Source organism: Aspergillus ochraceoroseus, assembly GCF_002846915.1.
Source record: "Aspergillus ochraceoroseus IBT 24754 chromosome Unknown P175scaffold_4, whole genome shotgun sequence".
NCBI classification, from domain to species: Eukaryota; Fungi; Ascomycota; class Eurotiomycetes; order Eurotiales; family Aspergillaceae; genus Aspergillus; species Aspergillus ochraceoroseus.
In genome coordinates this window covers 1,931,410-1,956,482 of record NW_024468479.1, presented here as the reverse complement: position 1 = coordinate 1,956,482, position 25,073 = coordinate 1,931,410, and the positions used below count along the sequence as shown (strand labels likewise).

Genomic DNA, 25,073 nt, shown 5'->3' with positions numbered 1-25,073 from the left:
ATTGAACAGTCTATTCCGATTTACAAGGACTGGGTGGGATGTGGTTGTTGTTTGCAAGTTCCGCTGTAATCTACCAGGGTGAATTGAACATCCATACTCTGTATATACTAGAATATCATCATCCACGTACCCTCCTCCGTATACAAGCACCAATCATCCCACTCTGGCTCTTCTGTCTCCCACATGGGCCAGGTTGTCTCTTGGCATGTTATTTGGATCTAGCGGCGATCTACTCCGTAGAAGAGACAAGAGAGACACACAGGCCCTGTAATCTTGCTGTTGCCGTCAAATTTAGTGGCTGCACTAACCTCCCGTCATCGACAGCTCACGTTGATACGTCTGATTTACCCTTTCCAAGGGTTCCTATTCCTGTTTTTTTTTTCTTTTTTTCTTTTTTGATACTGCCATTGCATTCTCTGGGTAACTCCTCCCTCCTTCCTTTTCTCTCTGGAAGCAATGCACGATGATGATAGTTAAACTAATGATGTAGGGTTGTCAGTCAGGAACCTGGACGATGCAAGGGTGTTGCTGCACCTTGATATTCTGAAGCACTGGTCCCACTCCTTGTACTGCATGAATGACCAGGCAAGGATGACCAGACCAGGCTTACGTCTTTTGTTGCCCATCCTCGACTTCGAGTCTGCGGTTTCGTCCCTATCCAGCTAGCATTCCCAACCCTGATTCGATGCACGTGTTTCCGGCGGTACCTGGAGGATACCAACGGATTAAAAAATATGGGTTGTTTTTCTAACTCCAGTCTAGTTAGTAGTGGATCTCCCCTGGAACCCCCCAGTGGTTGTGTGATCGGATGGGCATTATTCATGGATATCGCCGGTGGCTTTTCTGCTTCAACCTTTTTCTAAGCCGGGATCCACACTTCAGGGAGAGAGAGAGAGAGAGAGAGAGAGAGCATGCCAACCCGTGTGGGACGGTCAATATATCCTGGTTGCGTCCAGTATATTTGATAGCCTACTGACTTCCCTTTTTTCCTCTCTTGGGTGTCTTTTGTTGTATCCCCTGGCTTGCTTCATTCTTCTCACGTTCCCTTTGGCCTTGATCACTTCCCCTGCCTTGAGATTCCTTTTTGTCACCCTCGTTTACTTGGGCACTGTGGAGGATCCCTACGCTCCTATATTGATTGTTACGATACTATATATCTTCCCCGGGCCATTAATTGCCCCCACCCCCTTTATCCACGGTAGGTGAAAGATGTACGACACCGCGGTGCCTCTTGACCTCAGTTACATGAACCAAGCATCTCTACCGCGCCATTACGAGTCAGACGAGGAGGAGATTTCCGAGTCAGAGACTTGGGGACAAGAACACACCTTCTCCCCAATTGATTCCTTCAAGCTTGCGGGAACCTTGGATTTCAACATGATCACGGATGAACGATCAAGTGTCAACCTGGGCGAATCCGGGATAGAGAGACCGGTTGTGCCTCGTCTTCTCTCGCCGTTCCCGTCTACGGGGAAACCATCGCGACCTGTATCGATGGACACAGTGAAGCGTAGTAGCTGCGCGACATTTGTGACGGATTCTTATATTTTTGATAACGACGACGATATGATCATTGAACTCCCGTCTCCGAATTCAACTACTCCTCTTCAATCGCCTCTCTTCTTGCAGCCAACAGTATATGTGCCCTCCGAACCATTTACCTCGCCCATCAACTCTTCTTCACGATCCTCATCGCCTTCATCATTCTACTCGGATAATGAGAGCGATATCTTCATTGCAGAACAGGTCACTTACGTGGAACCTACTGCGAAACCTAATCTAATTCTAATCAGCCCTGTCTCAGAGCAGTCCTCTCCAAGAGAAGACACCATTCCGCAGCCATCTCTTGGATCGTTCTATTCTCTTGACCAAGCAGCGAAATCGCAACCTCTACTAGGCGAAACAAGCATGAATCGGGGCCGTTCTAGGTATTCAGCCCGTCCAATGCGTGGTCCCTTCCAGATGAGTCTGAGCGGCCTGGAGACTGCAGGATATGCACTGAGCCCCAAAGATATCTCTGAGCCTGCCAGTGCGACAGCCGCTGAGATGGCTCAGTCGATGTCACTGCGCCATCGATCCATGACCTTCTCCCGGCCGCAGACTTCGTTTGCTGAGAGTGGGCCGTTCTTGGGAATGCGCTCTCGGCTGCAGAAAGATCAATCATGCCGCCCTCCATCCGCACAAAGCGCGGCCACGTTCTCGTTGTTCCCATCTACGCACCCGTTCCCTTTCGCTAGAGACGACCATCGCAGCCGGTCGATCTCTTACTCCCACTCCGCGGCTAGCTCGGAGTATTCACTTTCATCCCAGACCAGTCAGCCGGTTTCTCGAACACCCAGCCCAACCCCATATTACTCGAATCCCTTCCACCGGAGCCGCTCCGGTTCTATCTATAGTGTCTCCAGCGTTCCCGCCGCTCACGCACCGCGACCACCACTCCCCTATCGGGGTTCTCTAATCAAGGGCTCTAGTAGCCTCAGCGGATACTCCGCCAGCAGTCTGCGGTCAGAAATCGAGAATAGTTCCGCCGTCGACCCGCAGCAACGGGCTGAGACGGAATTCAAATCGAAATCGCGACGCAAGAAGAGTCTGAAACAGATCCGGACCTCACACTCGAAAGCGGAGAATTCCGATTCCTCAACGACCAAGAGCTTTGTGGACTTTATGTTACGAGGAAAGCGAAAATCCACGATTAAAAATTTCTAATGTTTAATCTTGTCATTATTGAACCTCTCCAACTGCTGCATTGCATGAAGATTTTTACGAACCATCCTCTGAAGTGATCTTTTTGGCTTGACCATGCAGTGTCTGTTCCTGTTTTATGCAGAGGATTCTCTATTGAAGTTCCCAACTGTATCTTTGATCAGTTTTTTTTTCTTTTTTTCTTTTTTTTTTTTCCTCCTGCGGCAACCTGTGGTGGCTTCACGCGTCTTTTTTAGCGTCTTCAATTTTTTTTTCTTTTGAACTGGGTGGATATCTGCTTTTGTTTCCCTTACTCAATTGGATTGAGTAGTTTGCCATCTCTGTCTTGTTTTGGCCTCTTGCTTACCTAGTACCTGTACTATATTAACTAACTTTACGCGCATTGGAAGAGACCCCCCCTGCGGGCCTGCAGTGGATATGCAATATCAACACTGCTGCTGTCCAGCATGGCAAACACCAAGACTTGGAATGAAAATCGTTGACTTCATCGGGCAAGATACGAGCATTCGCATCCACATCCACATCCATGATATCCGTACTCCGTGCCCTGTGCTTGCAGTCTGCACCCGCTTATCTACCTACCCAGCAAGTCCAAAAATTGAGTTAACCCCCCCTTGGCAGCTATCCATGACTCCATGGCCGCACGGTTGGTTGTTTGAGATACAGTGGATCAAATGAAGCCCCACCGTAGCGGCGTAGCCCGCTATTCCGCAACAAGTCTGATAAAGTAGATAAAAGGGGTGTCTGTCTTGTGCTGCTCGTATCCGAGATTCCGGTAAGAAACTAAGGAAGCTTCCAAGACGCGGCTCTGGAGGGCTCCACCTGGTTTGAGGGGCTACTGTACGACTCTAAAGTTGTTCTTGTTCTTGTTCTCGTTTCTTGCATGGCAGCTAGATCATCCGGACGCGGCAACCCGGGTTCCATTTCGACCTCCCCCTGATTCAGAAAATTTTTGGGCACGTCTCTTTGCTTGGTTCCTGAGCCGAGGGGGGCTGGCTACACTACCGAGTACCAAACAGATACCTATGTGAGATGCATATACACACAGACTGTAATAGATCATCATTCCCTATTTGGTCCTCCTAACCCCCTAACGTGTGTATAACTATAGACAGAGTACTGCCCAGTACCTACTACTGCTCCGTGCGCAATCAATGCCCAATGCTCTCCCACTAACTTGAATTTGGAATTTGGAGTTTCTCCTGGCGCTCGGGTCAAAATCCGATCCGCGAACCGCCCACATACTAATGGTATTGGGGGATAGTAGGTGAGATTGGTAGTCCTTACTCCCGGAAGTAAAAGAGTGTGAGACTTGGATAGTTCTGTGAGTATTAACATACTCTGTGGTGAATAATATCATCATCAGTAACTACAGAGTATGCTAGACTGCCTGGTATGTAATATCCCGCAGCATCTCCACCAAGATGGGAATTTTCTCTCAATCCTGATTCTTATTTGTTGTCACTGTCTTGGAGAAGCGGTAGGTTACAGACCAACTGTCCTATCATACCTTATTCTGTCTGTTTGCTGTAGTGAATCTCATGCGTAGACAAGGTCGAGGCCAATGGCTGCTACTCTGGCTTTAATATTGAAGTGAATGAAACTAGTGAAGCTGGAATAGTAAGGAAATATTTCCTATCCTAATTATTTAATTTCTTATATTACTTAGATATTCATCTAGTTCTTCTCTTGAATTATTCCTTCACCTTAACTTATGCTGATTATAAGTAATATAATAGACTGCTTGATAGTAGGGTGAATAATCAATAGTTATATAATAATACAGTTACAGTCACTGAGACAGCACTTAGAAGGAACTGGAATATCTGATTCACTTGAGCAATCAACATATCTTTGATTGACAGAGAAACACCAGGAACATTCTTGCGTATGTATTTATACCATGACATCCCCCTCCATCTTCTCATTCCATCAACTTCTTCAAATATCTTCTCTTACTCTACTACTTCCATATCCTTATATATAATTTGCTTTTCCTTCGTGTCTCATTCTCCATAACACAACTTCCTACCTATTCTTAAACCATATGTACGGAACCTATCACGTACTATGCTCGAGATGGACACTGACGAGGAATAGATACAAACCCCTTACCATATCCTCTGAGCACCAAATCCCAGCTTCCTTGCCTATACAGACCTTTCCGTTCTGCTCAGGAGATCCAAGCACAAATACGCCAGATGGACAGCAGAAAATACAGCTCTTCAACTAATACACACGAGAATACGGGGGCTTCACCCCTGTTTTATTAAGGGACACTCTGGAGGACAGTCCAATAGTCCTACCGTTGCAACTCGATATGTCATTCGAAAGAGTTACTCATGACTCTCATTTGGTCAACGAGAGATACTCTTGGCCAACCTGGTCTGCAGATGTGGAACGGCGCTCTGCTAGGCAGATACTGGATGTGTGCGCTTGGTCGCAAATGTGACCATGGAGAGGGAACTTACACCCTTCTCCAAGATAATGGAAGGTGGGTATCTACACTCATTTTCTTACTTTTGTTGCTCCCAGCTTTGCTACCCCCAGAGCTTTGCTATCCTCACCTTTCCTGCCCTCATCTTTCCTGCTCTCACCTTTCCTGCTCTCACCTTTCCTGCTCTCACCTTTCCTGCTCTCACCTTTCCTGCTCTCACCTTTCCTGCTCTCACCTTTCCTGCTCTCACCTTTCCTGCCCTCACCTTTCCTGCCCTCACCTGTCCTGCCCTCACCTGTCCTGCCCTCACCTGTCCTGCCCTCACCTGTCCTGCCCTCACCTGTCCTGCCCTCACCTGTCCTGCCCTCACCTGTCCTGCCCTTCTACCTCACCTTAGTCTTTTCTGCCTCATACGCAGAGAACGAAAACCCCCGGGGATCTGCCTCCGGGAGTCCTTCAACAATTCCCTATCCCTAGTCGACCATGGCAACACATCTGTGTTGATTTTAGGTCATTCCCAAAGTCCAAAACGTGAGTTTGCATCTGCTAGCATAGACGGTGAGGTGAATACTTGGATTGTTTGCACGAAGAAATATCGGTGCTAGCTAATGACAGCAGTATTCTTCTATTATTTTTTAAAGCTATATTTTTAAAGCTACCTGCTACTAACGGATTTATCCCGAAAGATAAATGACGGACTACAAGCCCAGCTTTCAAGGGGTCCCTGAGATGATCGTGAAACGTACTGCTCCATCAGCAGTGCCGGTGCGGTTTCATATGAGAGGGAGCGATATCGCACCTGTGTCGACAGTGTTCCGCAAGGAACAATACGTGCATTCGAGTATGATTACCAAACCCTTTAAATGATCTAGCTGACTTCGATAGAGCACGACTGGAATGTTAGGGAACGCCGCCGATCTAGCATCGATTATTGAAGGGCGTATGTCTCCTCATCTTCGACACGGCAACCGAACCCTCCAAGAGAGTTCGAATTTCACACGTCTCCAACCGATATTACAGCACTGGGTTATTTCTACAACCTCTTTTTTTCTGTTGCCTTTTCACCTAGTGCAACAACCAGAGTATCTTTACGCGATTCACTTATAAAACCGCTGTTTATCGCGCGTTTGAGTCAGGTTTCTGTATCTAGGTATGAACAGCTTTAACTTGGGTTAACTCTCCTTTTCGTACAACTAACACTAGCAGGTGATACAGGGCCACTCCCCGCCCGTTCTGCAACGGGTTCTACCCGCCGTCTGCTTCCATCGGTCTAGAGAAGATGGGCTGAAGGATTTACGTACCTGGTCCCCTAAGGCTCGAGCATAAACAATCGGGCTCCCAATCGAACGACTCGGTCGTTGCGAACGCGAATATAAACCAACAATATCCAAAATCCCAGACAGTGGTTTAAATCACATCGCTCGACTTGATACTTTTGCGCGCAACCTAAAACAACTGTCCAAATATTGAACGCATCATTATTACCCTTGGCCGCACAATCTGGTTTGCCTCTGCGCTGCACTTGAAACTGGTCCTAGAGATCTCACTGCGTATATCAGTGACCGGTCCCGTTGCATTTTGTAGGCCTTCAATATGTAGCCATTGATTGTACCAAGACAGGCAGTATTTGCATTTAACCAGGTAGTACATATCTCCATGAAAGCTTTGTTTGTCCTCGATTTCTTCAAGTTTCTAATCATCATCATCATCTTCCAGTTTAGGTCTTGTATGGGTTATATGAATATCCGCCAGCCGGCCTCAACCACACACTACGAAAAAAGCCAAAGATACTTGACTCTGAAAATATCAAATGCGGAGAGACCGAGCCCATTTCCCTGCTCATATATGGGCCTTTTCTATTCTGATATGCCACATGCTTGGGGCTATGGAGAGCTAGTCGATCATGATGATAAAACATATTACGTCAAATGCTACGAAAAATCAAAGACTTGAAGAAGAAAACATGAGCAGATTTTAGTAACACTCTGAATCAAAACACCAACTCTCATTTGCGGGATCTCTTCTTCAGCTTCGCCTTCCATAGTCAAGTGTACGTATCCCGCAATTTCGTTGTTCTTGAGCAACGATTCTGCCCTGGTTCATGGGTGTGCAGGATGATCACGAGACATTGGACATGGTGGAGGCAGGAACGTGGAGCGAGCTATAGCCCGGCTTGTTAAGATATCTGAAATATCTTACACTGTATGATTACAAAGTCCTCCATTTTGCTGCGTGGAATGAACCACCCCAGTCCATAAGTCCTATGTCCAAGCTGCACTGCACGTCTTCTCCACGGTGAAGCTCATTCGCATTGAATCGTTCATTTATTACTTCTGGCATCAGGTTCCCGGCATACCATGCTGCCTTGGCTAAGAAATTTGTCTATCGTGGTTCCAAACAACTGCCTCCATATCCCACATTAAACAAAAGGTCAACAGCTTCCAACCATGCAGCAGGTCCTGAGGGTTGAACGATAGATTGGGATGAAATTTGGTGTGTGTGGCGTGTCGCCCAAAAAAAAAAAAAACAAATCCCACAAAAGCTGCAAAACTTGATTACCATCCCCCCTATATTCCACAATCCCAATTCTTGCTGCAATCGCCTCTCAAAAGCATCTTACTCTTACCACTTTTCATTTTTCCCTCTGTACCATAGCAATTAAGCAGTACAATGGTTTCTACAGAACTCTCTCTCTCTTATGGCATTAGAAGTTGCCAGAAACGACTTTTCCAGCGTATCGAAAATCATATCCAAGTCTTCCAGAAGAGGGCAATAGCTATATTTTGACGCTCATACTATAAAGCCAGCCAATGCAATTAATTATCCTTGCATATGCCGGGGGAGGCCACAGAGAATCAATCCAGTGGGATTTATGATCCAGCAACCCTAGGACCGACTCACAAGCCTATGAGATACCGATCCTTCATGGCCCTTCTTATAGACGCGTAGCACATCCATATTTGTTGATCGAATATCATTGGCTCTTCTCTACCTTTCCTTTCCAATCTCTTCCCGTAATGCCTCGCTCCCGTGCCACTAGTAGATCCCCACTGAAGCCACGGTTTCTGTGGTGTACGCATGGTCTTCGGACCCAGTCAGAGGGAGCCCTTGCAGGTTTCCTGTATGTATACCTAACAAACAGTAGCATGTCCTTGTCTGGTGAAGCCAATTACAATCCATCCATGCGAGGACACACCAATGCACATTGTATAGCTATCAGGGGAGTATGCAGTAAGTCGTGTTCTTCAGAATATTTGGATTCACTAAATAAAGTGTCTAATTACTACCCAAGATCAGAAGAACGCTCCTCTCATGGTTTGTAGGGAGAAAGCTCCTGAGACATTAGATATCACTCCACTGTCACAGTACCGGAAGGAATAGCATCATACTCAACAACAGATATCCATCTCCTCTAGGGTACTGAAGAGATTGATCTGGAATCTCTGATACATGTGAATCTTCACCAGAAACGCCAACTACTTTGCTGTGATCAATCTCACCTCACTTCCAACCATTCTTCTTTCCTTTTCCTCGATTATCACTATCTATATATACACCTGTTGCAAAAGTTTCGTCAAATATCTACACGCATCATCTGGTGAACTCTCTTTCTGTTTCCCATGGAGGACGATCTGAGACAGCTTTTGGAGACAAAGGCTTCGAAGACCACTGTCATCGTCAAGGCTGTCTAGGATAAGAGAAGGGCCATTTCCAATTAAGAGACAAGTCGGAAAACTTGCCTACGAACGAGACCTCCTCCCTCGCAACTCGAAGATATACCCGGTGATATCAATAATCATCCACCTAGACCAAACTTGTGACAATGGATCCAAACGAAGCCTCCCTCACATCAGAGACGCCCAGCCGGTCATTATTGGATAAGATCCTGAAGCAGAGCGCGGACTGCGCTGGAAGAATGGTGACGAAACATGGGAACCGCTGACTACGCTGGGAGAAGATAACTAGTTAGTTAAATAGTTAACTATTCCACCTAAACTTTATGGATGGACCAGAATGCCGTACCAAAAAAAAAAAAAAAAAAAAAAAACAATGAGGCTGGTCCGGCTTGAACGGGCAACCTTGCGATCTGGAGTCGCACGCGCTACCAATTGCGCCACAGCCCCAATGGATGAAAAATTTCAGCCATAATTGGCTTTACATTGCAGATGCCTATTAAGAGTTCTTTTTGGAAAGAGTTATATATATGGTAAATTCATACCTCATGCTCAGCCATGAGTTTCCAACCTATCTACTCCGTAGACCCTGAACTAAATAAATAATATAATTCTCTCTTCAGTGAAGTCAATGCTAACTCTTGTCTACATGCGGCCGTAGTCCCAACCCTGATGATGTCTAGATGTACCCCGTAGTACTTACTCCATACTCCGTATGCGGACTGAAAAAACAATCCCTATTTTGAAGAGCATCTCCTGTTATAATCTACCGTCCTACTTATCTCCCCATATATGTATGATTGTAGGCTCTATTCCCTGTATCGAATTGCATCTAGCCAAGAACCGGTTACTACCACAGATCAACCTTTAACATTCTTTAGTTATCCTCTTGTGGACATTTTAGTCATTTTACTAGATCAAAAATTTGCCCACGAGGTTATTTTTTGGTGTTCTGTACCTACTGTACTATGAATACAAATAGGAATCAATGACATCAACCAATGGGGCTGTGGCGCAATTGGTAGCGCGTGCGACTCCAGATCGCAAGGTTGCCCGTTCAAGCCGGACCAGCCTCATTGTTTTTTTTTTTCTGGCTTGAAATTCCAAGCCCTGATTCTGGAGGTATATTCAAAGTTTCGAAGAGATGCCCCAAAAAGGTTTTATTTATTCAAAATCACATTCATACCGCATAGCCGCTTTCCTTGGATAGAGACCATGCGTGCATATATCACTTGCATAAGGATATGTGCCACTGTTATTACATCTCGTCTGCTGGTTGTGGCGGATTCTTGTAGGGATCTAACCTCTCATTATTCCAATTAGACTTGATCAACTCCAGGCCCTGACTGGCAAAAAAACCTCGAGGAAAGCTCTCTCCATGTCCTCGGTGTTATATTGACTCTGTGTCACGAGCAAGTGAACTGTCTGTTTCCCACCCCCGTAATTCAACAATTCGATCGCCTTGTTTTGCAGTTTCCTTGGAGGGAGATGGCTGGGAACGTAACTGCATTGTTTGAACTCAAGACCCTTGATGGACCAAGCACAAACCCCCATATTCACCTCGCAGGCCTAGCCCGATAAAGTGCAAACGTTGCCCTCTGTCTCATGAGACTGTGTCCGATACGTTGCCTGGACTCGAAATATCTCAAGCTTTGAGGGCTTACTAGGAATATGTGCTGTGTGTATCGAATCCTATGATGCAACCTCCATTGCTTCGGAAAATACAGATGCACTAGTAGAGTGATGGCAGCGAATATTGTCGGGCCGATGCACTTCTCAGAGACCTCTTGTCCGGTGGGCTGGAGACGTGTAAATAGCTACCGAGTCTACAACAAGGGGTGAATTGATTGTAAACTTGTAAGGAATCTTGACAGGGGCCTGATCTTCGCCTTGGGATATCCTCATGGTGTCGTTGGGGTGCATTTCGACTTGTGTGCTTCCAACATATCTAATATGCATGATATCATGGGTGGCTTGGACGGGCAACTTGGAGGTCAAGAATCTCCAGAAGCATTGGGTCTGTTGCTCTGACATGGCAGTGTAAAGTCTTCCACAGAAAGACATCTCTGTAGTGGTACTTGGAAGGCAATGATGTATTTCTGGTGTTATTGCCTCCGTCTCGACACCACTCATTGCAGGCCGGCTGAGAGTCATTCTGCACAGTCTTGCGCAGACCTTGGACGCCTTTTATGCGTGACGCCCTTGTTGGTTTACCTGGATTCCTCGCTCGGAGCAAGTGTGCTGGTGATATGTATAGAGGCGCGTTTCTGGCGAACCATGGCTCTCGTGATCGCATGGTTTCCCCGCTGGAAACCTTAGTACACAAATAGAGTCAGTCGCTTTGTCTTGTTTGTTTTTGGGAGGGGTTGTAGTAATTTACTAGATAGAGACTTTTTCATTGCCGGTGTTGGTACTTTTGTTTATGGGGATATCAAGTGTTCCTTTTCACTTGCTTTCAAATTAATAGGCAGTTGCAGCTCTTGAGTAAAACAGATCATGAAGTCTAGTATACTGAGAAACTGGAGAGGAAAAAAAAAAAAAAAACAATGAGGCTGGTCCGGCTTGAACGGGCAACCTTGCGATCTGGAGTCGCACGCGCTACCAATTGCGCCACAGCCCCATTGGATGGTAAAAGTCGCTGGATTCTGCATCCATTATCCAATCAGAATAATTCTCGCTTTCCAACCCACGCAAAACAATTAGGTACCTAGGTAGTTAAGAGATGAGGCGTCTCGAGCAGTGGTGATATTAATAATGATTAATTCATAAAAATCCATTTAACATTTGAATCGATTCTACCTGTTACTTATGGGTTTATCCAAAATACTGTACATCCCAGTCAGGGCTTTTAGCTGTCTATCGGAGGAGTCCACTATATACAACTACGTATCTTGTGATGATTAGAATAGATCCAACCAACATCAAAATAAAATAATCAGTCACCCAGCCCTCCTCTGAACAAAACCACATGATACAACCAGTAGACTCAGGTGGGCGGTCTCACTGGTGACTGTGTATGTCTGGAATGAACAAATTGTAAGGCGCTGGAGGAGTTGCAGTGTCTTGGACCTCAGTCTATCTTAGTTGAAGGAGCGCTTAAATTGGGAAGAGAATAAGTAGAGGGAGACGTGCTCATTGGATTTCTGAACTATGTATATCAGTGTAATGGCTTACTGTTGGGTGGTTTTTCTGCTGTGAAGTAATTGAATAGGTTCTGCAATGTCCAATCCTCATTCAGCACGAGATGCTCACACGGGATTCCCTTGAATGAAACCTACGATTGATTGATGATACGGAAAGCTTGGAAATGATAGATGTAAGATTTCCGCGCAAATGGATGTACAATTAAAGTGGCAACGTCCGAATGAGGCAGGGAAGGGGGGGTGGTGGAGGTTTGCACTGTAGAAATGCACACTATTGACAACGCAAGAAAACTAAAAGCCGAATTGGAAGATACGACTGAAAACCCATATTCACAGAACCTCGCCTACTTACGAGCCTCAAGGGCGGCCTTGATAGCTGTGGAATATGTTAGAACCATATACAAAGTCACTGAAGGAAACTTACCATCGCATGAGGTCTTCGCGTCTCCAAACAACATCCGTGTTCCGGGCATATAGAACATCGGGTTAGGCACGTCGGCTGTCACAGTCAGTGATTACGATCGACTTGACAAAACTATTGAAAGAGAACTGACCATATCCACTGGACATCCCACGTTTCATCACAATCACTTCCTTACTCTTCCATGCCTGCAAAACGGGCATTCCCGAGATTGGCGAGTCTGGCTCCAGGGCAATCGGGTTAACTGTATCATTGGCACCAATAACAAGAGTCAAATCCGTGTCGGCAAAGTCATCATTGATCTCGTCCATTTCAAGCACAACTAGTCTAGTTAGCGTTTAGTTTTTGGTTTTCTAGGGGGCTGTACTCACTATCGTAAGGAACCGAAGCCTCTGCAAGTAAAACATTGCATTGGCCCGGCATCCGTCCCGCAACAGGATGGATGGCGAACCTTACATTTATGCCTTTAGAGCGTAGCATATGTGTGATTTCGGCCAGCGCGTACTGGGCCTTTGCTACAGCCATCCCATATCCAACAACCTTGAAAATCATCAGAGTAGAAAATCAAATAGAACGGGTTGCACATACAATGATGACGTTCTCAGCATTCGACAACGACTCGACTGTGTCTTCAATGGTGGTCTGAGTGACCTCTCCTTCGATCTTCTTTGGTGATTGCTGGGGAGTCGCAATTCCACCAAATAGGACGTTCGTGAGAGATCGGTTCATGGCAACGCACTTTTTTATTTCGTCAGTACCCAGCCATCATCATGCAATACAAATTAACCTTACCATGATATAGGATAGAATCGAGCCGCTCACTCCTATCAAAGACCCAATACTAGTGAGTAGAGGGTTGTTGAGCATGAAACCCTCTGCGACCAGAGCGAACCCAGAATATGCGTTGAGAACAGTGATAACGACAGCTATATGGGTCAGTAGATATTCAAAAACGCAAGATAAAGGCACATACGCATATCAGCTCCACCAATAGCAGCTGTTGTTGTGTAACCCTTCAAGAAGCTGAGTACGGTATTTGCACCCAAACAAGTAGCGGCAATTGCGGGATTAGCGGGTGCCATAGTGACAAATACACCCATAGTAGCTACATTGGTCCCAAGTAAGGTAGAATTAAGCAGGTGTCGACCGGGTAGAACAAGCGGCCTTGAGGACATTCGCCCCGCAAGTTTCATGAATGCTACAATCGATCCCGTGAAAGTAACACCGCCTATTGCTATTAGTACATCGCAATATAGAGTGTATTATGAAAGGTTCCATACCGATAAGGACGCCGAGGTAGGCTGATACCATGTGTAGCATAGAAATGTGACCAATGTCAGCCATCACACTTCCAATACTGGTTAGCACCGCCGCAAGTCCAACAACTGAATGAAGAGCAGCAACAGTCTGAGGAAGTCCAGTTGGCGTAATTCGACGCCCAATCAGTGCTCCTATATCCACATTAGAATCTACACAACAGATTATCGAAAAGTAACCTACCAACAAGGGATCCGACACCCGCAACGGCGGCAAACTGGGTTAGCACTTCAGGCGAGAATCCAACGGCTGCCAGGGATGCGAGAATTCCAGCACCGACACCCAGGATACCGAAGATGTTTCCTCGGCGAGCGGTTTGCTGGGATGCGAGGCCGGAAATAGAGCCTGATTGATTTGCTCAGTAGGCGAAGAAAGATACATCTGTTCTCGGAACTTACCAATACAGAGCAAACTGCTGACAAGATAACCTGCTTGTACTAGCCCAGCCATGCCAGTACTAGCAGCTGCGAGGAATCCCCCTCCGAATAAAACGCCGGGAATGGCATATAGCCAGGGGTATTCGGGAGGGTCGGTTGGGCCTAGGGTTGTGAGCAAAATATCAAAAAGCTACTTGCATAACTCACGCTTGAACATGTCCAGCATGCGTTTCGTTACCACAAAACCTCCCGATACATTCATGAAGGCTAGAAGGACCGAGGCTGCTCCGAGGTACTCTGGGACCGTGGTGGGAAGATATCCTCCACCCATGATGAAGAATCCTCCAATGCCGACCATACCTGAAAATAGCAACGTCAGTCAAGAGTCACAATATATTAATAGCAAAAGTTTACCCGAAATTGCATTGGTAACACTCATCAGCGGAGAATGAAGAGCCGGGGCAACGCCCCATACGGCACGGTAGCCAACCAAACCAGCAAGTCCAAATGTCAACATATTGCTCATAAAAACGGGGCCAGTTGCTTTGCCCAATGCGAGAGCGGTTCCCATTCCGGCGGCAGTGGTAGCAACTTCACGAGTGACCTTTTGCCATGGAGTTAAGGCTAACTCTGTTTTTTCAGTGGCTGGGGCTGCTGCATGAGTTTTAGGGGCAGGTGGAGGTGCTGATCGCGGTGCTGGGGGAAGTATTTCTCCATTTAGAGTTACTATTGAGCCTCGAACGACCTCATCGTTCAAGTCGATTCCAAAAGATTTGTCCTGGGGAGCCATGGACAGGAGGTACTTGGTGATATTGTTGGAGTACAGCGTCGAGGATTGAGTTGGTAAACGTGAAGGCAGGTCGGTATAACCTAACGTGGTCAATATTTTTGTCTGATGGCTGGTCCGGAATGGCAACTAACCGATGACCGTCACGTCATTATAGGTTGTCAGTTGACCAGGAACAGTTGCTTCACAGTTTCCGCCAGCTTCTGCTGCGAGATCAACAACTACCGAGCCGGGTTTCATAGCCTCAAGCATCTGTATTCGTGTCAGTAGCTACTATTATCTCGGGGCTTCTGGTTGGCTATTACCTCTTTGGTAATGAGTTTTGGGGCAGATTTTCCAGGGATAAGTGCAGTAGTAATAATGATATCCACCTCGCGGCATTGTTCCATGAAGAGTTTCATTTCTGCTTCAATGAATTCTTTGGACATTTCCTTCGCATATCCGCCCTGACCAGAACCGTCCTCTTCAATATCGACTTCGATGAATTCTGCACCGAGTGACTGGACTTGTTCACGAGCTGCCGGTCGCGTATCGAATCCTCGAACAATAGCGCCCATGCGACGGGCCTAGATATTGTATATAAGTACTTTGGGGTTGCTCTATAGGGGACAAAAGACCTACCGACGCAATAGCACTCAAGCCGGCAACACCAGCCCCGATAACCAAAACCTTACTAGGAGGTATCTGCCTTTGCATTAGCAATATACTAGCCTAGGAAATAAAGATAATAACCTTTCTGAACCAATCAAGTTAGCATTAATCCATGTAAAAGAGGAAATAGAGTTTCTCACCCCGCAGCCGTGACCTGGCCGGTTAAGAAACGACCAAAATGGTTTGACGCTTCCAACACAGCCTTGTATCCGGCAATGTTGGCCATGGAACTAGTGACCCGGTTATTATGCGTGAACAATGACTCTGAAATGCAAGGTCAACATACCTTAAAGCATCAAATGTCTGTGCACGGGAAATTCTCGGAACCATGTCCATAGCGAAAGCAGTTACACCGCGTGAAGCAATTTTCTCGACAAGTTGCTTATTTTGGGCCGGATACAGGAAAGAAACAATAGTGCAGTCCCTGTTCAAGGCCGCTACCTCATTGAAAGGGCCTTCTTGGGGACTGCGGACCTTCAAGACGATGTTACTCTCAGACCACACGGTTGCTTGATCCACTAAGGTAGCCCCTGCTTTCTCATATACCTGATCAAGCAACTGGGCACACTCTCCGGCACCACGCTCGACGAGTACACGGGAAAAGCCTTTCTTTAGCAATAGAGCAACATTTTGGGGTGTAAGAGCAACACGGCGCTCATTAGGGAACGTTTCACGAGGCACACCCACGGTCAGGGATGTGTATGGGACCACAGGAGCAGGAGAAGGAAGTGACGCGCTGCTTGCATAGCTTCGGGTAACTTGAAGCCATTGCGGAGCATAGGATGACTCAAGATCACGGTTTGGGCATGTGAGGTAATGGTTTCGTGGAAGCTGTACAACTATCGTAGTGAGTTTGGTTAGCCCAGGGCCTTCACAGATGTCTCATCGAAACTCGTCTCCAGGAACACTCACGCGACCGTTTAAGCAAGAGCCGGAATCTCCCTGCGAAGGTATTGGAGACTACTCGACATGGGCCCATAGCCGACCGCAGGGAAAACGGCGCACTCATCTTTACATTCAACGATTCACAACTGAGAAAGGTTTATAAGTCACCATACCCTGGTGACAGACCTCATCCCAGTGGAACAAGGAGATTTCCGGAAGGGATGAGGCTGAATGTTTCCAACACATCAATCCCCAAGTTGCAGACAAAGAAGCAAAGAGGGGGGAGGCAATGACCGAGCATATAAGTGGAGAGTGCCCGATCTATAAGGGGACAGCGAGAAGTGAGCTCATTCGAGCTTTGATCCTTCAAGTTGGGTAGTACTAGTCAGTAGCCCCGGGTGACCACGAGAGGGGGCAACGGCCGTTACACACTGAGAGATCGCCGTCAATATAGCAAGGGATGGATATAAATCATTCTTCCACGAGTCTCCGGCACGGAGCGACCATAGCCGGGGTAATCGGGATAGTTCTCCATCCGTTCGATCGATGAAACGGTACCGCCGGACCAAGAACTGGGGCAGCGAAACGAGGGGAAATCCGTGTGGGGAAGAAGAAGTGATACGTCAAAGGAGGAGCAGGTTTACCGACTAGGGAGTTAGTCGCCAACTGTCCAACCAAGACGAGATGAGGGAAAGATGGAGGTGGTGAGCGGTAACTTGGATTGAATAATCAATCGAGGGATGAAGGAGGATGCTGCAAGTTTTCGGGCGTTGATGATGATTCAACTTGGAACCTGGCAAGTGTTTTTTTTTTTCTACCGCACGGGCCGATCAGGTGATGATCCTTGGCCATTCGTTCTCATATCTTCCCACCCTTTTTAATTAATCGAGTGTGGCACAACCGGACGTTTCTTAAGCTAGATTGCTAGAATAGAAGCAGATGTCTTTTAGAATCTGTCATTCCGGGATCCACTTGTCATCCAGCCTTAAACTACGCCAAATCCACTCCAGAAGCCAATCCAAATTGGGCGCGTCTAGAGAACAGCACTAGTGGGATCGAGGCCCAGATATTTAACATCGCCATGAAAAATTGCGGTTACACGTTGGACACAATGTATTTGTTTTCCCACCCTAATACATGAGGCTTTTTATCGTTTTCTTGAGTTTTCTTTGATTGATGATATCTTTTAACCATTTTTAGTGTCGTATCGCCAAAACATAGCCTTGCTCGATGCCACCCACCTATTCTCTAGAACCGGGTATTTCGGATCACGGCTAACCCTAGAGTGGACAAAAAAAAGGGAAATAGTGGTTCAGACTTCAGAGGAGTTGCTTTGCGTAAGCCTCATTACAAGCGCTGCTGGGCTGGACCACTCAGAGGGCCGGTTCCTATATGATCTCAAATGCAGCCGATTTCGGCAGTTCACTCTTTCCTCGAAGAACAGACAGACCAAGACAATCACAGAGAATATGACAGCTAGATATGTCGAATTAGCAATGTTTGCTTCAGTTATATATGCCTGAATCCGAGGGGTATTTAATCTACGTCGAAATCAACACGTAGGACACAAGAGCATCCTGGGGATTCTTCCAGAAACTGGACGATATTTCGTCCGGTTTCGGAATCTATCAGCTTAAATGTCTAGGCTTGTTGCACTGTGCTCATTGCACGTAGAAGCCAGCGAGATGTGCGGAGTAGAAAAGAATGTGAGGTCGAGAAACTGGTGCCTTGGTGCCTCAGGCGATGCGTCTATATCGAAATTCTCCGAGTTCCAACTCACAGACCACTTTAAAAGTTTACTCGGGACTCTCCAGGAAATTTATTATCGACTGCGGCCAAAACTCACCAAGTATTTTTCGTCTATAAGGTTGTGACGCTAATCGGAGTTGATGGCCGCGATTCAAAATTTTCCCTCTCCTCCACTGTGGGGCGGATTCAGCATCTTGCTTCGCTTCTTCCTTGCTGCTCGCATATCATCCATACCTACGAACCAGTTCTCTCTCCTTTCTGTGGATTGGTTGTCTATGTCTTGTTCTTCATTCTTAGTGGGCTGATCAAGGTAGTATTTACCTATATTCTCCAAACACTTCATCCAGCAGTCAGTGACCCTGGAATCCCGGCAAAGTAAACTAATAAATAGCTCTCTTAGTGGTTCACTACTAAGCTCCCGGTATGACCCACGGAGGGCTAGTCCCTCTCGTCGCTAACTATGATTGGGAATTCTCTGCTCTTGACCCTTTTGTGGATGGGCAGAGCAAGATCCTGGTATCTTGGCTCTGATGGCATGTTTCGAGACCAACGGAACAGACATCTCCGGTTAAGCTTTCAGCTATAATTACAACGTCAGGAACGGAGTCAAAATCCTCGACCTTACCTGTCGTGCAGAACACTACTGTGGTTTGGGAGATCCTGGAGCACGAAATTGGAGTGAGTGCCTCTAACCTCTATTAGGAATCCCACTTTTTTTCCTTTTTTTTCCCTGTCTAACCAGCTTCCATGGTGGGGTAGAGAGGCACTTGATTCTATCACCGAAACTCTTTCAAGAATCGCAAAACTTCTTCTTCTTCTTCTTCTTTTTCGCAAATTGGCGGCTTTCCCTCTTTTCTCCTGTTTATCTTCCGCGTTCTCTATCCCTGCGACGTATACGACTTTTGATATATAGAGGGGACCACTACTATCCTACGAACTGAGCGGATTCGGTTCGTCGCGATAAGCTATGGCTCCAAGGACTCATAACGAACAGCTCACTGAGCAGGAGCCTTTCGGGGGGGAGGAGACTAGAAGCCAGACAGAATCTCAAGATGATGCCGCCCTATTGGTATGCGGGAAATGTTCAAGCTTAAATTGTCTCTAGCTAAGCTCAATACTGACTCTACATGCAGAAAACTATGGGCTATAAGCCGGTAAGACTACAAATGTACACGAAATGACCAAAAAAACTCATCTATCAAAGGTCCTTCATAGAACATACACATTCTTTGAAAACTTTTCAACCACTTTTGGTAGGCTTTAACCCTGACCGCAAAGGATGTTTGGCTTTCTAACACGATCTGTACTAGCTGCTCTCTATTTTATAGGTGGTGTGCGCGTCACCTTTAGCACAGGTATTGCGGCCGGTGGTAATCTGGCGTACTGGTATGTTTGAGAAAATTAATCAGCAATTTCAAATGCTGACAGCCAGATAGGACAAGCTACCTGGTTACCATGGTCTTCACTTACATTACAGCAGCAGTCATTGCGGAGGTATGTTCTGCTTCTCCGTCCGCTGGCTCGATCTATCTCTGGGCCGCTGAAGCTGGTGGCCCTCGATTCGGAAGACTTCTCGGCTTTATCGTTGCCTGGTGGAGTACTACCGCGTGGACGACTTTCTGCGCCAGTAACACCCAAGCCGCTGTGAATTATATGCTATCCGTAAGTCTCCTGGCCAGAAACTATAACCAACACATTAAGCTCACACAGATATAGGAACTTACTGTGTTTAATGTTGACTTCCCCCAAGATACATATAGCGTCAAGTTCCGTGCTGTCCAATGGATCTGCACAGAAGTCCTTCTTGCGCTGGCTGCTCTTGTTAACTTTCTTCCTCGTATGTATAAACTGCTTCAGTCATCTCTAGGGGTTTACTAATTCCAGCAGCAAAATTATTCCGATCCATCTTCTACTTATCCTCAATGATAGTTGTGCTCGACTTCCTTCTCAATATCATTTGGTTACCTATCGGAGCGCACAACACCTGGGGATTCCGCACCGCCGAGGAGGCATTCATGTCCACCTACAACGGTACCGGCGCTCCTCCGGCATGGAACTGGTGTCTTTCCTACCTCGCTACGGCAGGTATCCTAATCGGATTCGACGCCTCCGGCCACGTCGCCGAAGAGACCAAAAACGCTTCCGTTACCGCCGCTCGCGGCATCTTCTGGAGCACAGTCGTCAGCGGAATCGGAGGTCTTTTTTCGATCATTCTGTTCCTATTCTGCGCGGTACGCTCTGCCATCCCTTTCTTACATCCCATGTCCCATAGCAGCCGTCCGCTAATAGTAAACTGCAGCCTACCCCTGATGTCCTCTTCTCCTTCGGCTCCCCGCAGCCATTCGTACCCCTCTATGCCGCCGTCCTAGGCAAAGGCGGCCATATCTTCATGAACATCATCTGCATCTTCGCCCTCTGGCTCGTGGGTCCCCCCCCCCCCAAAAACCAAACCCCACAAACATTATAGTATATACTAATGATAATGAAAAAAAGAACACCGCAATCGCCATAACCGCTGCCTCGCGCCTCGTTTTCGCCGTTGCCCGAGATGGAGTGCTCCCCTTCTCTACCTGGGTCTCCCGCGTGCACGCCGGCCAACCCCGCAACGCCGTAATCGTCGTCTGGGGCGTCGCAGCCGCAATCACCTGCACCCTACTCCCCTCCGACGTGGCATTCACATCGCTCGTCTCGGCCGCAGGTGTCCCCAGCGCCGCAGCCTACGGCCTGATCTGTCTCGCGCGGCTGATCTGCACCCCGAACCGTTTCCCCAAGCCAGCCTGGAGCCTAGGCAAATGGAGCAAACCGTTCCAGTTTATCGCGGTGTTTTGGAACGCGTGGGTCGTGGCAATTCTGTTCTCGCCTTATGAGTTTCCAGTGAATGGGCAGAATTTAAATTGTACTTCCCCCCCCCTTTTTTTTTTTTTTTTTTCTTCTCTCTCTGTGTGAAATCTTTCCTGTTCTTGGTATGGCTTACGCTAATTAATTGCTGTAGATGCACCCATTATCATGGCCGCTGTGACGATCTTCGCTGTGGCTTCGTACTTCCTTATGCCTGAGGAGGCTTGGTTGCCCAGAGACAGGATCTCGCAGTTTATTGATAGTAAAGGGGTTGTGGCGGAAACTGTGGAGGAGGTTGGTGGTGGCCCGGCTGAAGCGACTGCAGGTGCTAGTAGTGCGGTGCAACGGTAGGAGTCTTTGAGGTATAGAATGGCATGGTATGCATTCATCCATAGACTGGACAGAAAGAGCGAGCGAGCGAGGGTGGAAAAAGATCCCAGTTTCCAAAAGTGAACTGACCCCTATTTTATAGACTAGAATACCATAATCATAGTATTAGAAGTTGTTTTTCTCATTTGGATTTGAATGGGGGTGTTTTGTTTTACTGTAATATATTCTTCATAAGGGGTTCCCCAAGTATCTTACATCAGAAAGAAGAGAGGATATCCAAATCAGCCGAAAGTATGAAATTCCCCATATGTGCCTCCGTATATACCGTAACCTAAATTCCTTGCAGCAAAAGAAAAAGTCCTGATTGTCGATATATTGTTTATAGCCGAATCCGGGCAGTCCAAGCATTAGAGTATAACAAAAAAACCCCCCCCCCCTTGAAGGGCCAGCCCTGCAAAGCCGTCAACTTTTCCTAGTCTCGAACGCCTGTATTTCCGTATCGAATCGCTAATAAAATCAAGATAGATGTCTGTATTTGCGGGGAGAGAGTAGAACGCAAGTTATGTGATCAGAACAGGCATGAATGTTGTCGTTATGGAAGGAGGATTGATGATCGGACATCATCCATCGTATCAACCCAGCCTTCGGGAAAGGCACGTTGCTTGAACCATGTCTTTTCCAGCTCCTCAAGACCTCTTTCCACGTTCTGAATAAAGTCAGCGACCTGATCTTTATAGATAGCATGGGTTTCTTTACCTTGAAGCCGTATCGCTGAAGATCAATCATTGTTTCCCGTACGAATTTCTGTTCGACCTCGTCCCAAGTCTCCCGTCCCGCGATGAATAGAGGCCATAGCACAGCAAGTCGCCCAACGTCCTTGGCCAGTGTGCTGATCAAATTTAGGATTCGGGTGGAAAGTGTAGCAAATATCTCTCCCTGGAGCTGGATATCAGGTCGATCGGCTGCTGCAATTTTGTATAGAAATATGTTTGTGGCTTTCTCGTAAGCCTCGATACAGCCAGTGTATTCGAGTATATCCGGATATGGATAGCTGGATAAGGCCTCGTCGTCCAGCTCGCTCAATTTCTGGAAGCAGTCCGGTGCATCGAGTCGCCATTGAATTAAACGCTGTAATAGATCGCGATAGACTAAATCTTGCTGTTCCTGTGACATCCATCCCTGGTGCTTCGCCTTTCCAAATGTGCTGATAGCAGCCTGGATTTCCATCATGATGGACCAGCATTGTCGTAGTTCATGTAGCGGGTCATTATCTGCAGGTGCCTCTGACGAGAGACTAGGAATGCCCAGGTTATACTCCCAGCCGCCACCCAGTGTTCTCCAGTAACTGCCTTCAACGACCGTCCCTTCACTCGTGGCACATGCACCCGCAACATCAAGGTAAGATAGGAGTGAAACGAGGAATCGTCGAAGCGGGTGGTTCATTTCAGCGAGACGCTGAGTTTCCTTAGTTGGATCATCATTTGGATAGAACATGACTCGGTAAATCTCGCGGGCGCCTTTTAAGTGGATAGCCCAATTGTGATGCTGGGAATCCATCATCTGCTCGTGTCAACCCGGGTGGCCTAAATTCGATGGGAAGAGAAATTACCTCGAACAAAGCCAATAGTAAGCAGGTGGCGAAATCGGGCAGTCGGAGGCCTTGGCCAGCTTCCTTATACCTTGTCCTGAAAGACTTCACTACCTCTCCATACTTGCCCATGGCGTGTTGGAAATGTGTAATTCGCTGCTCTCCACGGGACGTGTTTGCCAGGTGCAATGCTCCCAGAGCTTCCATAGCGCTGGCCATCGATGGCGAAGACCGAGATAGCTCTGGGAAGTATTTCCGGTAGGGATTTATATTGATCGAATTGTCATAAATAAGCAACAGTGTCGCGACTTGGTCCACAAAATGGGTATAATAGCGGCCTTCCTTGTAGTCCAAGGAGAAGATCGGAGGCTTGACATGCTCAGAACAGTACTTCGAAGGGTTTAGGCTTGCAGTAGATGTGGCAGGTACCAGCCCTATATCCACACTATTGTCATCGTCTTCTTCCCGTTTCACCTTCCTCAAGTCGATCGTCATGAATCCAATAGAGGATATAGGCTCCTCGAAACGATATTCCACGGGCGGCCTTGAATCTCCCACAGTAGTTGGGGACAACACCAGTTCTTCGACGTCCTCCTCTCCATCTCCCTCCTGCTTCATCACTTGCTTATTGTCCTGTGTGCGATTGGCTTTCTTTTCTCGCTTCTTCGCTCCTGTGGAGGAGAGGCCTGGGGTCGGTTGTGGGGGTCCATAGACCTTGAATGTCATGCGGCCTTGGCTGCCATCACATTCGAGTCCTAGACGGGTGCAATTCTTGCACGAAGGCGACGCTTCATCACAGCGAACATGACGCCTGCGACAAGTAGAGCAGCCTGTAAAACCACGGTGATGCCATCGACGAACTCGCTTCTTCTTCTCCGGGCCTGGAGGCTCTGAAAGCTGTGGCTGTGCATTCGACGGAGGAGGCTGCACCGGGTCGCAGACCACCGTACGAACCTCCATGAGACAAAGCGACACCAGAGAAAGCCGTGCGGGACAGAGACATGAAGGAGAGAGAGGCGTGAGGCGGGGAGGGGTTGGAGGGGGTGGGGGGTTGGTAGGAGAGTTTAAACCAATGCAAGAAAGGGGGGGGGTCTATGGATGATAAAGATAATGCATAGTAAGAGATCGAAGAGTAGAAGACAAGAAGATAAAAACCCATCAGGAAAGAAAGAAGAAGAAGAAAAAAAAAAAAGAGAGGAAACGCTAATCGGGTTAAAAAAGACTTGAGGGCAAGCAAGCAAGCTTCGCTCAGCCCCCGAGACAGTGGAAACTGACGGGGCGCCTGGGGTTGCCAACTTTCACTTCCTGATCTTCAGACTTCCAGTTGCCTACTCCTATCTCTGCTCCTCTCCCTCTCAGAGTACTACAACTTTGATGATATATTCCATTAGCTTTCGATTATTACATCGACAGGAATTGTCTTTGGTTCATTGTTCCTGATGACTTTTGTGCCCCTTCTCCCCCCTTTGCTCCTTTCCGGACTCTGACTCTAATAGTAGAAACCCCCGCTACGGTGCTCACTGTGCGGATCGACCCTAGTGGTTGATCACAACCTACCCTCGCCCAGTGGCTTTTTTCTCCTGCATTCTGCTGCTTCCAGTCTACCGTGCAATCTAGTGTCAGATTAACCTTTTCTGCTGCATACGAAAATACCTCAGCTACACCGTTCTTGAGAGTTGAGACTCCCCAGACCTCCACAGGATCCACAGACTATAGTCGATTCCGGTATGATGAGAGCGAAACTTGAAAAAAAAAAAAAACCCCGTCTGTTTAAGTTCATCGACAGTTCTATCAAAGTCAATTACCAGGGAAGTTTGAATAATTACGGCCCCTCTGGATGGTGGAACGAAGGATTGGCCCCGACATGGACTTATACCCGACTATCCACGCCAAGCACCGGAAAGGGTAATTGGCTCACTCGCCTACAGACATCAAAATAATACACAGTAGGTCTGTATTAATTGTCGTTCGGAACTGTCTGTCTCTGTCCCAGTGTCCCCCGCGTTCTTACATGGGTTCGAGAGGCTATCACTACCATTTCCATCTCGTCGTTATTGGACAACTTTCTTCATGCACAGCGCATCAGCGGATTCCCGCCCGGAATGCAAAGCAAAACTCTAATTGCCCACCCTCGACGTCAACCAGGTCGTGCGCGGAATCCCCTCGAACTAGC

The 25,073-nt window shown here is 47.2% G+C and overlaps 6 protein-coding genes and 3 non-coding genes across 9 annotated transcripts; 5 read left to right on the top strand and 4 right to left on the bottom strand.

Moving 5' to 3' along the window:
• The first annotated feature begins 1,016 nt into the window (after window positions 1-1,016).
• On the top strand, window positions 1,017-2,913 carry P175DRAFT_0246930 (uncharacterized protein). Its single transcript, XM_040892683.1, has one exon. It carries the CDS (start codon window positions 1,210-1,212, stop codon window positions 2,704-2,706), a length of 1,497 nt encoding a protein of 498 aa, XP_040752509.1. The 5' UTR covers window positions 1,017-1,209; the 3' UTR covers window positions 2,707-2,913.
• Window positions 2,914-5,023: 2,110 nt separating this feature from the next.
• On the top strand, window positions 5,024-6,466 carry P175DRAFT_0532490 (uncharacterized protein; the record flags this gene model as incomplete). Its single annotated transcript, XM_040899971.1, has 5 exons — window positions 5,024-5,131; window positions 5,239-5,703; window positions 5,846-5,971; window positions 6,026-6,166; window positions 6,347-6,466. 5 exons carry the CDS (start codon window positions 5,024-5,026, stop codon window positions 6,464-6,466), a joined length of 960 nt encoding a protein of 319 aa, XP_040752508.1.
• Window positions 6,467-9,191: 2,725 nt separating this feature from the next.
• Window positions 9,192-9,264, bottom strand: P175DRAFT_0t70. The gene has a single exon. It is a non-coding gene; the product is annotated as a tRNA-Trp (tRNA).
• Window positions 9,265-9,817: 553 nt separating this feature from the next.
• P175DRAFT_0t72 lies at window positions 9,818-9,890 on the top strand. Its single transcript has one exon. It is a non-coding gene; the product is annotated as a tRNA-Trp (tRNA).
• Window positions 9,891-10,029: 139 nt separating this feature from the next.
• Window positions 10,030-10,621, top strand: P175DRAFT_0557794 (uncharacterized protein; the record flags this gene model as incomplete). Its single annotated transcript, XM_040900800.1, has 2 exons — window positions 10,030-10,105; window positions 10,154-10,621. The coding sequence occupies 2 exons, from the start codon at window positions 10,030-10,032 to the stop codon at window positions 10,393-10,395; spliced, it is 318 nt and encodes a 105-aa protein (XP_040752507.1). The 3' UTR covers window positions 10,396-10,621.
• Window positions 10,622-11,361: 740 nt separating this feature from the next.
• Window positions 11,362-11,434, bottom strand: P175DRAFT_0t69. Its single transcript has one exon. It is a non-coding gene; the product is annotated as a tRNA-Trp (tRNA).
• A 497-nt stretch (window positions 11,435-11,931) lies between these two features.
• Window positions 11,932-16,519, bottom strand: P175DRAFT_0547236 (putative nicotinamide nucleotide transhydrogenase; the record flags this gene model as incomplete). The annotated part of the gene is made up of 18 exons (XM_040900407.1): window positions 11,932-12,333; window positions 12,382-12,456; window positions 12,512-12,700; window positions 12,750-12,918; window positions 12,967-13,116; window positions 13,171-13,304; window positions 13,352-13,606; window positions 13,659-13,829; window positions 13,879-14,040; window positions 14,094-14,234; window positions 14,280-14,432; window positions 14,487-14,942; window positions 14,994-15,111; window positions 15,165-15,425; window positions 15,481-15,547; window positions 15,651-15,740; window positions 15,797-16,349; window positions 16,423-16,519. 18 exons carry the CDS (start codon window positions 16,517-16,519, stop codon window positions 12,302-12,304), a joined length of 3,273 nt encoding a protein of 1,090 aa, XP_040752506.1. The 3' UTR covers window positions 11,932-12,301.
• Window positions 16,520-19,111: 2,592 nt separating this feature from the next.
• On the top strand, window positions 19,112-21,333 carry P175DRAFT_0437561 (putative amino acid permease; the record flags this gene model as incomplete). The annotated part of the gene is made up of 10 exons (XM_040893856.1): window positions 19,112-19,213; window positions 19,278-19,298; window positions 19,349-19,397; window positions 19,455-19,530; window positions 19,581-19,806; window positions 19,861-19,981; window positions 20,032-20,375; window positions 20,444-20,566; window positions 20,638-21,040; window positions 21,137-21,333. The coding sequence occupies 10 exons, from the start codon at window positions 19,112-19,114 to the stop codon at window positions 21,331-21,333; spliced, it is 1,662 nt and encodes a 553-aa protein (XP_040752505.1).
• A 159-nt stretch (window positions 21,334-21,492) lies between these two features.
• On the bottom strand, window positions 21,493-24,089 carry P175DRAFT_0459296 (Zn(II)2Cys6 transcription factor). The gene is made up of 3 exons (XM_040894699.1): window positions 22,922-24,089; window positions 22,069-22,872; window positions 21,493-22,018 (listed from the first exon to the last, which is right to left on the bottom strand). The coding sequence occupies exons 1-3, from the start codon at window positions 23,858-23,860 to the stop codon at window positions 21,905-21,907; spliced, it is 1,857 nt and encodes a 618-aa protein (XP_040752504.1). The 5' UTR covers window positions 23,861-24,089; the 3' UTR covers window positions 21,493-21,904.
• Window positions 24,090-25,073: the final 984 nt, after the last annotated feature.

Excerpts from the sequence above, each read along its gene's own strand:
- P175DRAFT_0246930 (XM_040892683.1), top strand. The coding sequence starts at position 1,210 with ATGTACGACACCGCGGTGCCTCTTGACCTCAGTTACATGAACCAAGCA.
- P175DRAFT_0459296 (XM_040894699.1), bottom strand. The coding sequence starts at position 23,860 with ATGGAGGTTCGTACGGTGGTCTGCGACCCGGTGCAGCCTCCTCCGTCG. Across the intron at positions 22,873-22,921 it reads TACTATTGGCTTTGTTCGAG|ATGATGGATTCCCAGCATCA; the intron begins GTAATTTCTCTT and ends TGACACGAGCAG. Across the intron at positions 22,019-22,068 it reads TTCAGCGATACGGCTTCAAG|AACGTGGAAAGAGGTCTTGA; the intron begins GTAAAGAAACCC and ends GACTTTATTCAG.